Here is a 14327-nt window from a genome sequence, read left to right as displayed (position 1 = left end):
AACTGTTACCAGAATAGCACATGTGAAGGAATTCTGTTTACAAGATATGGCCATTTCTTGTGTATATGGAGAGTTTAGGCTTCAGAAAGAATTGTAAATTTTATGTAAGAATACAGAAAGTGGTTAAAATTGTGTTTCTTAATTTCCTGTCTGTGCCAATGAACTGAGCTTTTGACTAGTTACCATTTCCAGAGGACTAATACAAATCTTGAAATTGTGCAAGAGCTCTTTTCTTAGGGCACAGGCTTCCTCTAATGACACTGGGTTTTGCCTATTGCCTTTAATGGAATTGCTCACACACTTAAATAAGGAACAAGGTCAGGTTTAGTATGAATTTGTGGGGATGGAAATGACAATACTGTAGTACATAGTCTACCTCATTTATTTCTCTTAAATGATATCATAAAAGTTTGTTTCTTACTGCCACAATGATAGGAGTAAAAAATGACCAGCAGAGTTTCCACCAGATGCAGGGTCTGTATCCCACCATCTCTTGGATGTTGTCATAAAATCTATTAACACCTACATATAAAAATAAGAAACAGTAATAGAAACATATCAGACGATTAATTCAGTTGAAAGGCTAATACTTTTGAGAGAGACTATCATAAATGACGAGGCATATTTGGAAGCTCTGTACAGACAACATAACATTTAACCTACTTGAATGGGAAATAAATGTGCAAACTCAGAAGCTCCAAAAACAATTTGCTCTCATTTTTCCATATCATAATTAATTAAATAATCAACCAGCAAACTTATTCCCCTGCAAAGGCTGAGGAAGTCTACACATCTGAAGGTCAGATGCAATAAATCACCACTGGTATATTTCACTCTAAGTCTTACTAAAATGAAAGATTTAGAATGACATTTTACAAAGTAGACTAAAATAAATAAATAAATCCATACCAGCCTGAGCCAACAGCACAGGCTTCACTGTGTGGACATATACACACACCATATACATGCAGTACTGCAAAGAGTAGCCCTTCTGCTACTGCTGTCTGCCAAGGTACATCTATTGCATTACTTATAGCTTCAAATTAGATTTCTTCATTACTTAGCTGGTGCATTTTTCCATTCACTTTTGCTGGATTCATATACAGTACCTCTCCCTTTTATTAAAGCTGTTTCTTTCTCTTAAGCCCATTTAAAGACAGCAGAAGGACTCCAGTTATCTATCTCTGAATCAGTTTTGCAATATAAATGAAAGTTCCGTAGTAATCACAGGTGAAGGTCATTGGAAGGGCTAACACAGAATTAAGGTCAAATATACAAATACTATGGCAAGAATAGGATCTATATTCATTTATCTTTATACCCAGAGCTTGTCAGCCCAGACTTCTGGATGTTTTACGGCAATTAGTCAAGACAATTGACCTCTTCCTGCAAGATCCTAGAGTGACAGAGTCATTTTTGAAAATGAAACATTGTGAAGTCCAAGAGACCTAAGTCATTATGTCAAGAACAGCAGTACTTAAATACCTCTGAAGATCCAGATTTTGAAGGAGGGGGGAACGGGACTGGGAGGAAGAGGCTGATGTCACCTATTTAGTGTTCCCACAACAATTCAAATCTCCTCAGTTCCAGGCTAATACATAGGGTGTTTTAAAGAGGCAGGAGTACCTTCCACAAGCCACCTTTGAGTTCTCAGAGTAGAGCTATATGCATATAAAGCAAGGCTGGTTTCAATTCTACCCTCAGATTTGCACACACAAAAGAAAAAAAAATAGATGAAGTATCATTATGATAAGCAAAAGTTATCAAGGAAAAAAAAAGTTTACCATAGCACCAGGATATGGAGATGCACTCAAAGAACACAAGGAACAAAAGACTCATTCCACTGGCAGAATAGTAGTCAAAAAGCTTAAACACATAGATTCCACCCTAAAATATATAAGAAGGAAGCGTTAAAATAAGTAGTAAGGACTTCAATTTCAAGACAGTTAAAATGCAAGCAACAAACTAACCATGGTGAATAGCTTAGGAAAATATTAATATAAGTTAATTAAATGTTAACAGCTTAAAGTCTTATAACACTTGAGGTCAATACTGACAAAAGATAGATTACTGCTAGAATGAAATTAACTGCTTGGATTTCACTTTACTCCTTTTTGTTCAATAATTCAGTCATTTCCCTGAAATAGTTTGCAACATACCAGATTGCAGGAAGCAATGCAGAACCTCTCTAGTTACCGCTTCGTGGACTGCAAAAGGGATTGTAGAGCTGTGTGTTTTCTTGTCACCTGAACCATTTAGCTGCCCTTGCTGCATCCACGGACTACAGAGATTATACACCTGGTAAGCTAATGTCTGCTGCCTGAAGTCTTTAGATAGCGTCAGTGACAGATCCCAGCTACTTCAGTGGTTTGCAATGATTCTGGCTGGGGTGGTGAGAGGGGGAAATAAATAAATAAAGCAGGTGTGGTACGACAGACGTAAGATCTTCTGCAGAACATACCTGAGTAATATTGGACAGCCCTATCAGATAGGAAACAATGCACACAACAGCAATGAAGATTTCCCTTCGATTGCGCAGTAACTTCGGAAATTCATCCACCAAAGCTGTTATGAATCCTTCTACAGTGCAGAACTGAAAGTAAAGTTACAAATAAAATACAATGCAATGCACTGCAACAACAGGATTACATTTAGGGGAGGAGTTTTCAATAGCAATCATCATTGGCCTAAGGCTGCATCCATTAAATGATAAAGGAAAATTCACTTGACTTTAGTGGAAGCAGTGCTTCTGAATATCCTTATTTCTGTCTAAAAAGATCTGTACAAAAAGATTTCCAGCTAGAAAAACATTCAACATTCAAAAGCATTAACTATAGCATGTGCTTAATAAGATAAAGTGCTCTTTCTTGTGATGGAAGCCTGCAGTTGAAGGCTTTGACCCCAAGATCTTTCAAAAATTTACACTTCTCCTGTGATTTATTTACATATATGAAAGCCAATAGATTCAGAAAGTCTGATCAGATTAGTGCTTCAGAGTGAAGACTAAAGACACAAGATTGATTCTCAAATGTTATAAATCAAATACTTTTTGTAGCTCCTGAAAAGTCAGTGCAATAGTAAGATTTTTGCTGAGGATGTGGTCTTCCAAGAGGAAAGCAAGGCAATACTTCCCCCCCTCCCCATATGTGTATATTCAAATTAGATGTTTTCATTATGATGGGTTAAATAATGAAAGTCAGAATGTATGCAGAATTGTATTCATTTCCAACAGTGCAATCAGAATGTAACCAACAGTTACAGTTCTTATAAATTGTAGGGCATGAAATTTTTACTGATGGACAGAAAATGAAAAAGGCATGACATCATGTAGATGTATATATATTCGCGTTCATAATATTAGACTACTTTCCTCAGCTTTTACTTGCCTAGAGACAAGTTCTTTTAAAAATATTTTTGACCCAATTAATTTCATAGTAGTTTCCCCCCAGATTAAGCAATAGGTTTTAATGTCAGGCTTGAAGGTTACTGAAAAACAAAGAAATAGAAGACAAATTTGCAGCTTCTTTTCATATTTTAGGATAACGTTCTTTTTTTTTTTTTCTTTGGAATATATTTTGGTTCACAGGATGAAGTCAACTTTACAGAAAATGATGGATTTTCTCTGCTGAAATACTGGTAAAGTACTAAGCTAGGAATTCTCATATTCCTGTATGTGTTAGGAAGACTAGCACAGCCTGTGCTTACAGGCTGCATGTACAAAACTGCATAACTGTAAGGTGCTGGTTTGACAACTACAACTGATTGCAAGAAGATTCACACATCTGTAAAACATATCCTGGTGTTTCTTATGTTCATGAACATCTCAAAGGTAATTTTAATGTTGTGAATGAATGGTTAACATTCCAAACAGTTTCTTTTGACTGCAGAATAATTTTTCCTGCATATTTGGCATATGATTCCAACAATTCATGAAAAAATGAAAGTGTCTTAGTAAAGTTTCTGACTCTCACAGGCTCCTCAAACTCTTTCCCTCCTTAGTATCTCCTATTCTTTATCTGATTATACCAAAAAACATGCAACACTAACTCCTGGCAGTGCAGCTGCAGACAACCTGTCTTTGTTATTGGTACTAATTTTTACACCAACGTTACCTGACTGTCAATTCCGAGCATAAGCAACATGGAGAAGAACAGTATTGCCCACAAGGGAGAAATTGGTAACTGTGTCACTGCTTCTGGATAAGCTAGAAATGCCAGTCCAGGACCTGGTAGGAGAAAAAGAAGAGAAAATATCAATGTGATTGATGGGATATTGGGATTATTTACTCTGGTTGATACATGGATTTTACAGTCATCTGAATGACTGAGCCATAGATGCAGTATCTGACCAGGGATTTCAGCTTAATCAGTGTTCCCTGACCAAGAAGTCAGGGCATGTGTCTTCCTTTAAAACCCAACCAACCAAAGCTAAAACAAAACAAAAAACAAACCAGCCAACCAAGGAGAATACTAGATACAGTTCAGAAGTTGCTCCTGAGAGACACCTCTGTATAGCAAAGACAATGAGTATTATCCTTGGCTAGGAATGTGTTTTCAGGCATGGTCAGCTTTCTCCCCTTCTAAAGTAGCTTTTGCTGGCTGTAATCTTCTGATTTGCACCAAGTAGTTCAGAAGAGAATTAAAGACAGCTCAGAAATGGAGAAGGCACTTTCCAGAATTTACAGTATTCCCATTTGCTACCTTATACCATGAATTTTCTTATAAAACATATTTTAAATTAGCTATGTAATTGTAAAAAGGCAAATATTTTAATTTGTGTTCCTACTAAATGCTGAGGGGGCAAAGTTGTGGAAGGAGAATATAAATTTTTATTACGAATGAAGGAGCTTCTTTTTGTTGCCACAGCGTGACTAGAAAACAACTGATGTCAGATTAAGAATGAAACTTGTAGAAACTAAGTAATTACAGAAATAAAAATAAAACTAGTGTGCTTCACCTAAGGTGGGCATCTGATTTTTCAGTTTTCATTAGAAGTTAGTCTGTCTGTGTTAACTGGTTGGACATATCTAGCTTTCAAACCAGCAAAGCAAGGATCAGCATTAGACACCTGAATTTTTTTCTGTATCTGTATTTTGTTGAAGATTATTTTTGGTGACTAAATTCTCTGATTTTCTAACTAGAAGAATATTTCATCAATGGGATATGTTTGCTAGTATAGTAAGACATATTTTGTCCACCAGTGTCTTCCAACCAGGCTTTCAGTTATCAGAATCCTCCCTGTGGCCAGAACTGCTAAATGAGTATCTGGTACACCAGCTGGGTTAAGGCAACCATCTGCTCTGCTCCTTTAAGCTTTTTCATCTGGAAGAAAGGCAAGGATTCTGCTGTATTTTGCAGTTCTATCTATGGACATCTTTCTGCTCTATATAAAATGACTTCCCTAATAAAGGGTCCCATAAAATTGGCTCATAGCTGTAAGTCTGAACAAGTGAGAAATGGATCTGACTCAAAGGGTTTAACCTCAAGAAATAGTAAAAGGAATTTTAAAACCTAACAGAATTTGCAAATATATGCTTCTGAAACATAATGACAATCAGTCCTCCTTTTCAGGATGCTTTTAAGAATTTCAGTTGCAAGAGGCTCTTAATCTGATGTCACAGCTAAGGACTCTAACAGCTCACTATGCTGCCACCTCTTGTAAATGCTGTCCCTGTAAGCGGCATTCATTACTATTCATTGCATAACCCAGTATATGTTTCTGGCTGACCACTCTCCACACTGAAGGTTTGCAAGCACTGGGCATGCAGACAGCCTGCTAAATCTGAAATAATGTTCCTGGTGATGGCTCGAGAGATTTGAAACAATGTTGTCTCTCTTGCAATCAGTAAGTACATGGAAATGACAGGGGTCTAAAGTAAGTTTTGAGGGAAGGATTTTCAACGGTTACATGAGGCAGTTGGATACGACACACAAACAAAAGATAACTGATGTCACTGAATAACTTAGAGAAAAACAGATTGTATACCTGATGCTGCAACATCTGCAATAGGCCTCTTTGTGACATTAGCCATGAATCCAACAATGGAGAAGATGACAAAGCCAGCAAACATGCTTGTGCATGAATTTATGCAGCACACTATGATGGAGTCCCTGGAATAAAGATAAGGTGCTTTAAGCAGTAGGTAAAGTAATGCTACTAGCTCATCATTGTATTACCATTTTTCTCCAGTGGAAGCATTTTGTCGATAAATTTCACAATTTTGGATTTCATAGTGTAGGCTCCATTTCACACTGGACAAGTCATGTCGTCTGTCCCATTAATGTAAACGCAGTTACCCACTTCACTCCCACTTAGATATAACATTTAATATTCAGATCAGAGACTACATTTTATTTCAGTGATATAGGACCCAGAAAGACAGAATCCAGCTCCAGCTGAGAGAGGAAAGTGCCATTGTAATTTGTACAGTCATCTGCTTACCTGTAAACATTATTGTGGAAAGGGTTGTAACTTCCAAGGGCAATCAGTGAACCAAGACCCAAACCATAGGAGAAGAAAATCTGTGTGGCAGCATCCAGCCAAACCTGATTGCAGGAAATAATTTTTTAAAAATCTGTTTCTGCACTTGAGGAGCAGGTCATATGTCTGAAAGGTGAACAGTTGGTAGTGAAACTTTTGTTTACGAAGATTGGATATTTACCTCAGAGTCTGAAAGCTTACTGAAGTTGGGAGTTATATAGAATAAAATGCCTTCCTTTGCTCCAGGCAGTGTTACACCACGGAAGAACAAGATAAGCAGCATAACATAGGGATAAGTAGCAGAGAAATATACCACCTGATGTGAAGAAACAAGACATTGTAAGTGTGGAAGAATGATCTGTGCTCGTTAACACCTCAGTAAACACTTGCTCCATAAAAATACCATAGCAAACTGACTTGTAAAACTGAAGCATTTATCAATGGAAAAGCTTAGTGTGGGAAGGGTAGTGCCTACTGCTGAATTTCCTAAACACCCTGACTACAACGCAGGTGGCTGTTGCTGACTTTCCTGAAGGTGGAATACGGTGGATTAGGATGCTTCTGCACCAGGGGCTCATGCTTCTTTTTTGTATTCAACGAGGGGAGTGCCCAAATCACAAGGTTCATGGTTCCAGTACTCCTACTCTGCTTGTAGAACAACACCATATTATTTCTCATACTCTCACACAGCTGCTCTTATATTTTTTACATTCTATCCTCGTCAACATGATGGTAATTGCCATACAGGGTCCCACTCTTTTGTCTTTCCAAAGCCCTATAAGAAGTCAAGACAAAGTCAGACTCTAAAGAAGCAGCCAGCCGCCTTCTTTTTGCCACCTTCTGTGCAGATAGGAGAGATGAAATGTTTTGGTCTGAGCTCAGCTAGGCCAAGTTTAACACACAGCTTGAAGTGGGTCACTGCTGCAGCTATCTTCTCAAAAGTTAACAATTTGTTCTTTCTGTGTGAAAAATCCTCGTCTCCACACCAGGCCTGAGGCCTTGTAACCCCAGCCAGTCACAGCTTCAGCTGCCAGCAGGCCTTATGGCTGTGGCAATTCACAATTCACTGCCCCAAGATTTCTTCCTGCCATTTAGGGGAGAGGTTTATGTGGATGCCAAATGCTGTCACCCTTTCATTCCTGGAGAAAGATCTCTCACAGCAGTATTACTTTCGTTAATTCACTTGTGCATTTTATTTTGCACTCGGAAACCAGCCAGACTCAAAGAAGTACAGTGTGGAAGCATGCCTGTGGCAACAACCACCTCTGGCTCTCATTCAGCATAAGGAAAGGAAGGAGAAGCTCCTGTATACAACAGGGCTTCACCACTTATCTAAGTCCAACAAGAGTTCTGTAATAAAAAAATACTTGTCACTGAAGCCAAAACATTGCAACCTCAGTCTATTGCTACCCAAGTGAGCTACAATATCCACCTCAGGAACAAGCAGACATATTTGTAGGGATTTTTATATATGGCAAAGCCAGGAAGTCTATAAATGAACATACCATCCAAGACTATGGCCAGAGCCAGCTATGGATGAGCCAACACTTTCAAAAACATGGTGCTGTGTCAATTCAAGGGGGACAGAAATGCAATAATTAACAGAAATCCCAGAAAAAAAAACTGTTCCATGTGCATCTTACCTCATGAATTTTCAGAATATGAGTACAACTGTCATTTTTAATCAAAATGTATTTACAGTACTTTTTAATCTTACCTTTCCAGTCCAGCCTACCCCCTTCCAGATACAAAAATACACCAGAATCCAGGCAATTGCCAGAGTAATTGCTAATGGCCATCGAATTTGCCCTGGCTTTTCCAATCCATCAGTCATTTGGTGCATGTTGCGTCTAGAATAAACAAGCAGAATGGTGTGTTTGACAACGGACTCAGAAAACAGTATATGAATGGTAACAAGCTAATAATCCTTGCATATGCACAGAAATGATATACAGAAAAATTCTCAGCTTACTCCCAAAATTCGACTACAGCGCTTGTCATGTTGGTTGTGTTTGCTAAGGTGTAATTGGAGAAGCAGCGGTCAGTATTCCATGGGTTCTCACAGTGCTTCCAAGGAAGAGTCTATTTACAAAATAGAGAAAGAAAAACCTAAGCAGTCAAACTTTTTTTTTTTTTTTTTTTTTTTTTTAAGTAAGCATTATCTCAGGTATCTCTCGAGTGGAGAAAGAATATACTTTGAGTTCTGCAGTCTACTGATCTCCCTGGGGTTCGTGTTTGCCACTTAAGTTACTTAACTTCATATCCATTATGTTAATACACGTGAAAACATTTTCTCCTTTCTTTACCATACCAGCTCAAATGCTTTAGAGTCTGCTACGTCTTTCAGCATGTGAGAGTACCCTGAGCATGCTTCAAGAAACAAGGGCAGCAGAAAGGACCTCCTGGAGGTCCTGTTACCTCTTGTTGCGCTGGAGGTCATAAAAACATGATGGCTATTGATCAGAGTTCAATTTTTTCCTTTAGTTAGGGACAGTTAGATAAATGGACACGTAGAAAATATTAAGTTTACATTAGGTTTTCTTTCTGAAATTCTGAGAATTAAATCCTGTTTACACATGCTATGCCTTACAGTAAATCTATTTTAGATACAACAGAGATATACTTTTGATGGCCAACCTTGGAAATCCTTCTCATATAAAACACAAAACCAAACAAACCAACCAAAAAAATAACCCAACCCTCCAAAAAAACAAACAGGTACTCACTAGAATTTTTCTCAGGGGAATGACTGGCTGCCTGCTGACTCAAAGGCAAAGGGATACCGGTGCACTGCCGGGACTAGCAGCCCCAAGCTTGAGCACTGAGTCTTTGCAGCTGTCTGTCAGAGAAGCAAGCAGGCATGCTCATGATTGCAGACAGGTAATAAGTGAAACTAAATGGGCACAGATGAAAGATCTGTGGCTCTGAGGATTAAGATCGGAAAATTTAAACAAATCAGTAAGGAAGGGAAGCCTGTGGCTCCAAAATAAGCTTTTATCATGTTTCTCCACTGACAGTTTTCTATTCTATATTTCTCATAAAGGAGAAAAAAAATGTTTTTTTTTTTTTAATAGTTTGCCTTGAATAAAAAATGGCTTATCCTATTGACTTTTATGCATTTTGTGTTTATCGCTTGCCTTTACATTGAGATACATTTATAAGCTATTGATATCACAAACAATCCCTCTGTCCCAACCCCATACTTACAGTAGTAAAGGAATTATACAGGTAATAAATTGCCCATGAAATAATCACAATGTAGTAAATATTTAGCCAAAAGGAAAGGACTGCAGCAGCTAGTCCCACACCTGGAAATAAAAGAAAAAGGAACAAAATAAGGTAACTTTTAGTAAAGTTTGTACAGGTGTCGGTGCAAGTGCTGCAGCTCAGTAGGGCAAATGCTAAATATAATGCAGAAACCATTTACCAAATTCTCTAAAAGTGAAGTTCAAATTTTAGAAGTACAATTGTAAAAAGATCACTAATTTGTGCAATAGTTCAGTCATCCATAGATTTAGTTATGGTGACCAGTTCTTTGCGTGTTGTAGTGAGCAGTCACATCTGCTGCTGCTGAGATTTTACAGGAGGTGCTTTTTTTTTTTTTTTTTTTTTTTTTAAACTTCTAGGGAAAAGAGCTAAATCAGTTAATTCTCTGAAACAAGAGTGCAAAAACTTCTGGCAGATGCACTCAAATTGTGTAACAGTTATAAGACCAGCTAGCTCTTCAGTGCACTAGTCAAAGTTCTTGATTCTTAGCATAAAGCTATCATGTCACGAAAGCATGGAGCTGTGAGTGGGGAGGGTCAGGCTGGTTGTCAGGAAAAGATTCTTCACCGAGGGCGTGCTCAGGCACTGACACGGGCTCCCTAGGGCAGCGGTCATGGCCCTGATCCTGCTGGAGTTCAAGGAGCATTTGGACAACGGTCTCAGACACATGGTCTGATTTTTGGGTGGTCCTATGTGGAGCCAGGAGTCAGACCCAATGATCCTTGTGGGATCATTGTCAGCTCAGGAGATCTTTAATGCCGCAGGATTTAGGAATAGAGGATGGAATGCACAGTTTGTGAGGTTTGTGGGTCTGTGCAGAATCTAGACTACAATCTTAAGGTTCTGGCAGTGAGAAATCAAAACTAGCTGGAAATCTAAGCACGGAGTGAGCTTATTTTAAGCAACTCAGTCAGAAATTGCTAAATTGAAGTGTCTGGCCTTCGCATTTCGATACAGAACAATAGGATACAAACCTTTGTAACCTGGAATAGAAACAGCATTTACCAAACACTATGAACTGAGGAACCAAGTTCCTTACCTGCTCAGACAAATATTGCTATATTTATAATGCTATTTTGAACAGTCTTTATATGTTTCTAAGAAATATGAAAGATTTTAAGTTTTAAAAATAAGTTTGTTGAGATTTTGATGCCTAACTCTTGCTATTTTTAAAGGCAAATGAATAATATCCTAGCTTGGTTCAACATTGCTAGCTACCCCTCAAAGTCTGGAGTTTCTGTAGGATATTACAGTTTAAGTAAAAAATGTAAAAAATGAAGGTGTAAAGAAGTGTCCTTGCCCTGTCACTTTGTGTAACTTCTGTAACTTGGAAAAAAATAGAAAGAAGTACCTTTGAACATTGGAGCAAGCTTCCACACTCCAAGGCCTCCTATAGATGTATACTGACCGAGGGAACACTCCAGAAGAAATAGTGGCACTCCAGCAAAAATCAGAGTTAGGAAATAGGGAATCAGGAATGCACCTAAAAAGAAATAATGAAAAGGTCTATTACAGTGGGGAAACAAACAAACAAAACCCACTACTGTTTCCAGAGTTTCCATCACTATTATATCCAAAAAGATATACACATTTTCCTCTGAAGTGTAGCTTCCCATAAAAGCTAGAGAGAAGCACATGTACATTTCTGAACCAGTTTCTCAAGATATGATGATAAGAGGAAAAATATGTCTCTCAATCATATAAACATTTTCTGTTTAAATAAAAAGCTAAAATACAAAGGACTGTGTATTTTTTTGCCTCTGTTTATCACAGAAGCATGCAGATATCATAAAGGCTTTAACCAGAACTGGCTGCTTTCCAGCTGAAGTCAGCCTTTGATGGTAAGCTCAGAGTCAGTGTTACAAGCCTTATGCAATCCTCTCAAAAACTCAATCCAAAAGAGGGCTCTGCAGGGTTAGAAGGGAGCGTGCTTCAATTCTGCTCTAATGCCTCATGGTCTTTTAGAAGCACCTGCCAACTGGATGTTAGAATAAACTCGAGGGCATAGCAGACTTCAAAGCAGCCCCACACTCCGGGATGGTTCCAACCCTCACTGAACTAGATAAAAGCTATCAAATAAGAACGTATATACAGATGAAAAAAGCTATTAAAACCAAGTTGTGTTTTCCTAATAGTTTCTATGGTGAGTTCTAATATCCAAGTATAGCAGATCGTGTAAGAATGAAACAGCAAGCGTACCTCCGCCATTCTTGCCACAAAGGTATGGAAATCGCCACACATTCCCTAGGCCAATGGCATAACCTACACAGGACATAAGAAAGTCAAATTTTCCTTTCCAGGTGTCTCGGTCTGGAAGATCCGTCTTCTTCTTCTGCACTTTTACTACCAAAGTTTTAGGCTTGTCATTGGTGATTGAAGCATCGACTTCTGTGGAGATTTGTCCATCTGCAACTTTCGTTCCGTTTGTTGCCATGTCTCTGGGTTTGGCGGGGGATGCTCTGGCAGCAGCCGGACGGGAGATTTCGGCAGTGGTCCACGTGGACAGCAGCTTTGCGGCTCACTCTCACCCGGCCGGGCGGCAGCCAAAGCCAGCAGCGCCCACCCCAGGTGCCTGCGGGCTCCGAGTTGCTCGGTGCTCCCGTACAGCTTCCGGGTCAGTCTGCAAAACACGAGGCCACACAGCTCAGAGATGCTTCAACACTACCCTGGGCAACTGAAAAGCTTAAGTGGCCCTTGCTGCCGAGGGAGCTTTACAATGAGGTGGCCGGCCTAAAAGCTTGGGTCTGCCCCCAGCATTTTTTCTTGCTGACGCTGTAGGAAGAGAAACAGAACTGTCATAGCTCTCCAAAACAAACGCCAAGCCACAGTTACTCATTTTTTCTTTCCTTATAGATCCACCATGAGTCTAGAGAAACTAATCCTAAAATGTAGGATAATGTTGGACACAGCATTTGTTTACTACACGTTACGCTTAAAACACATGACGGAGAAGAAGCAGCCATAATGAAAGCTGGAAACGAAGTTGTACATGTCCTCATAAATGAGGACCACTATGCTTAATCCTAATTCTTTGATGCCAGGAACCTTTGGAGCACTTTTGCTGTCAAGAATAGAGTAATTTAACTGATTTTTACAAAGATTCATCAACTCCACGGGGTCAAGTGCATCTCTCTGATTCTTGAAAAGACGAGTCAGTAATAAGGTTTCTCTTTAACAGTCTAGAACATGGAACAATGAAACTATTTCGTATAATCACTCTGCATTCAACAAACTAAAGGGTAATTCCCGCAAGTGTAGAGTTTCTGTATTTACGGGAAGATGACACTATTATTATGGTTATCAAGAAATAGTACTTGCCACCAATAACAGTGAACTGAAAAAGTTACAAGTAGTATGCATTTATCTAAAACACCTTAATCTAAAATACTCCCAAAGGAATTCAAAAGAAACCAGATTAAGCAACAGGACTTAATGCTGTGTAATGATGTTAGGTTTCCTGTGTAGTTATAATTAGTTGTTAATACAGTACAGATGTTTCACTAAGCTTAAATTGTAAGTGCTTTAGGACAACAGACTGCAATAATCACTCCTCAGTTTGTTTCCTAATTCTTGCACCATTTCAATACCATTACTGCTTTTATACAAATTTTCAAAGTCTAAGTAAACAAAGGAAACAACAAGGAAGAGAACATGCATTATGAAAAACAACCTAGGATATTTCAGTCAACTCGGAAGCATGTGTAACACCTGCAGACTTCCACAGCTTTATTTCAAGGGGGGAAAAAAACATCATGAACTAGTGTCTGTTGCATGTCAACTGTATGCCCATTCATGATAGATTTATTGGCTACTCCTCCTTTATTAGCTTCTTTTACCATTTGCCAGTCACTAATCAAACCAAACACTGGAAAAACTGAAATATTTTCCAGTGTGAAGCTAAGTGTTATAGTAATGTTGACTACATTGGCCATGAGCTCATGCAAAGATCAACAATAATTTTAGTTATAGATTTATGTAAAGGTAGATCAAGATTTTTAGTCCTTCCCTTCCAATAGTAAATTATGCCAAAAAGAATCATAAATCATGTAAAGACTCTTTTATAGAAAGTGCTTTTCTTCAACATAGAGTTCATTTGAATAAATGAACATAGAAAATCAAATGAACATAGAGCTCATAGAAATGAACACAGATCTCATTTCAGGTTGCTACATGATTAAAATGCTTTCTTTGTCCTCCACAAACTCAGGGACATATCAAACTATTAAAAAAAAAAGACTTCTGTTGGAAGCTGAGGAATAGAAGAATCAGCTGTAGGATTTTTGGGAAAAGGACAGAAACAAGGATCATGCTTTTAACACTCCTTTCTGTTCCACTTCAAGACTGGACTCAGATGGAAATTCACAGTGTGTTCTCTCATGTCCTCAAGTCCTCCTGAATGCACACATCTTCCCTTCATAAAACCATGGACTTAGCTTTCCGCATTCCAATGCAAGCCTGGCCCATTTTGTATACCAATAAATGCCATTTCTTCTTATAATTTAGGTTCTGCTTAATAACTACTCCTCGGGAAATAGGTACCTGTTTAGGACAAATCATGAGAACTCCTAAAAAGCGAATTG

General features: G+C 38.5%; 1 protein-coding gene across 5 annotated transcripts in view; it reads right to left on the bottom strand.

Moving 5' to 3' along the window:
- The window catches only part of SLC6A1 (solute carrier family 6 member 1), a 60712-nt gene that overhangs the window by 6551 nt on the left and 39834 nt on the right, over window positions 1-14327 (bottom strand). For 4 of the 5 annotated variants that reach the window (XM_080606748.1, XM_080606750.1, XM_080606751.1 and 1 more), the window contains 12 exons: window positions 11947-12367; window positions 11099-11230; window positions 9688-9788; window positions 8453-8562; window positions 8198-8330; window positions 6662-6796; window positions 6442-6545; window positions 5986-6110; window positions 4113-4225; window positions 2462-2593; window positions 1785-1887; window positions 422-522 (listed from right to left, as the gene is read on the bottom strand). In XM_080606748.1, coding sequence (XP_080462874.1) covers window positions 422-522; window positions 1785-1887; window positions 2462-2593; window positions 4113-4225; window positions 5986-6110; window positions 6442-6545; window positions 6662-6796; window positions 8198-8330; window positions 8453-8562; window positions 9688-9788; window positions 11099-11230; window positions 11947-12181 — 1524 coding nt within the window. In that variant the 5' untranslated portion in view covers window positions 12182-12367. The remainder of the gene's footprint in view (window positions 1-421; window positions 523-1784; window positions 1888-2461; window positions 2594-4112; window positions 4226-5985; window positions 6111-6441; window positions 6546-6661; window positions 6797-8197; window positions 8331-8452; window positions 8563-9687; window positions 9789-11098; window positions 11231-11946; window positions 12368-14327) is intronic. The other variant, XM_080606752.1, reaches the window with a different exon arrangement.

Source organism: Anser brachyrhynchus (assembly GCF_964034855.1).
Source record: "Anser brachyrhynchus genome assembly, chromosome: 10".
Taxonomy (NCBI): Eukaryota; Metazoa; Chordata; class Aves; order Anseriformes; family Anatidae; genus Anser; species Anser brachyrhynchus.
The sequence above is the reverse complement of the archived record's forward strand: the minus strand, read 5'-3'. Positions and strand labels throughout refer to the sequence as shown.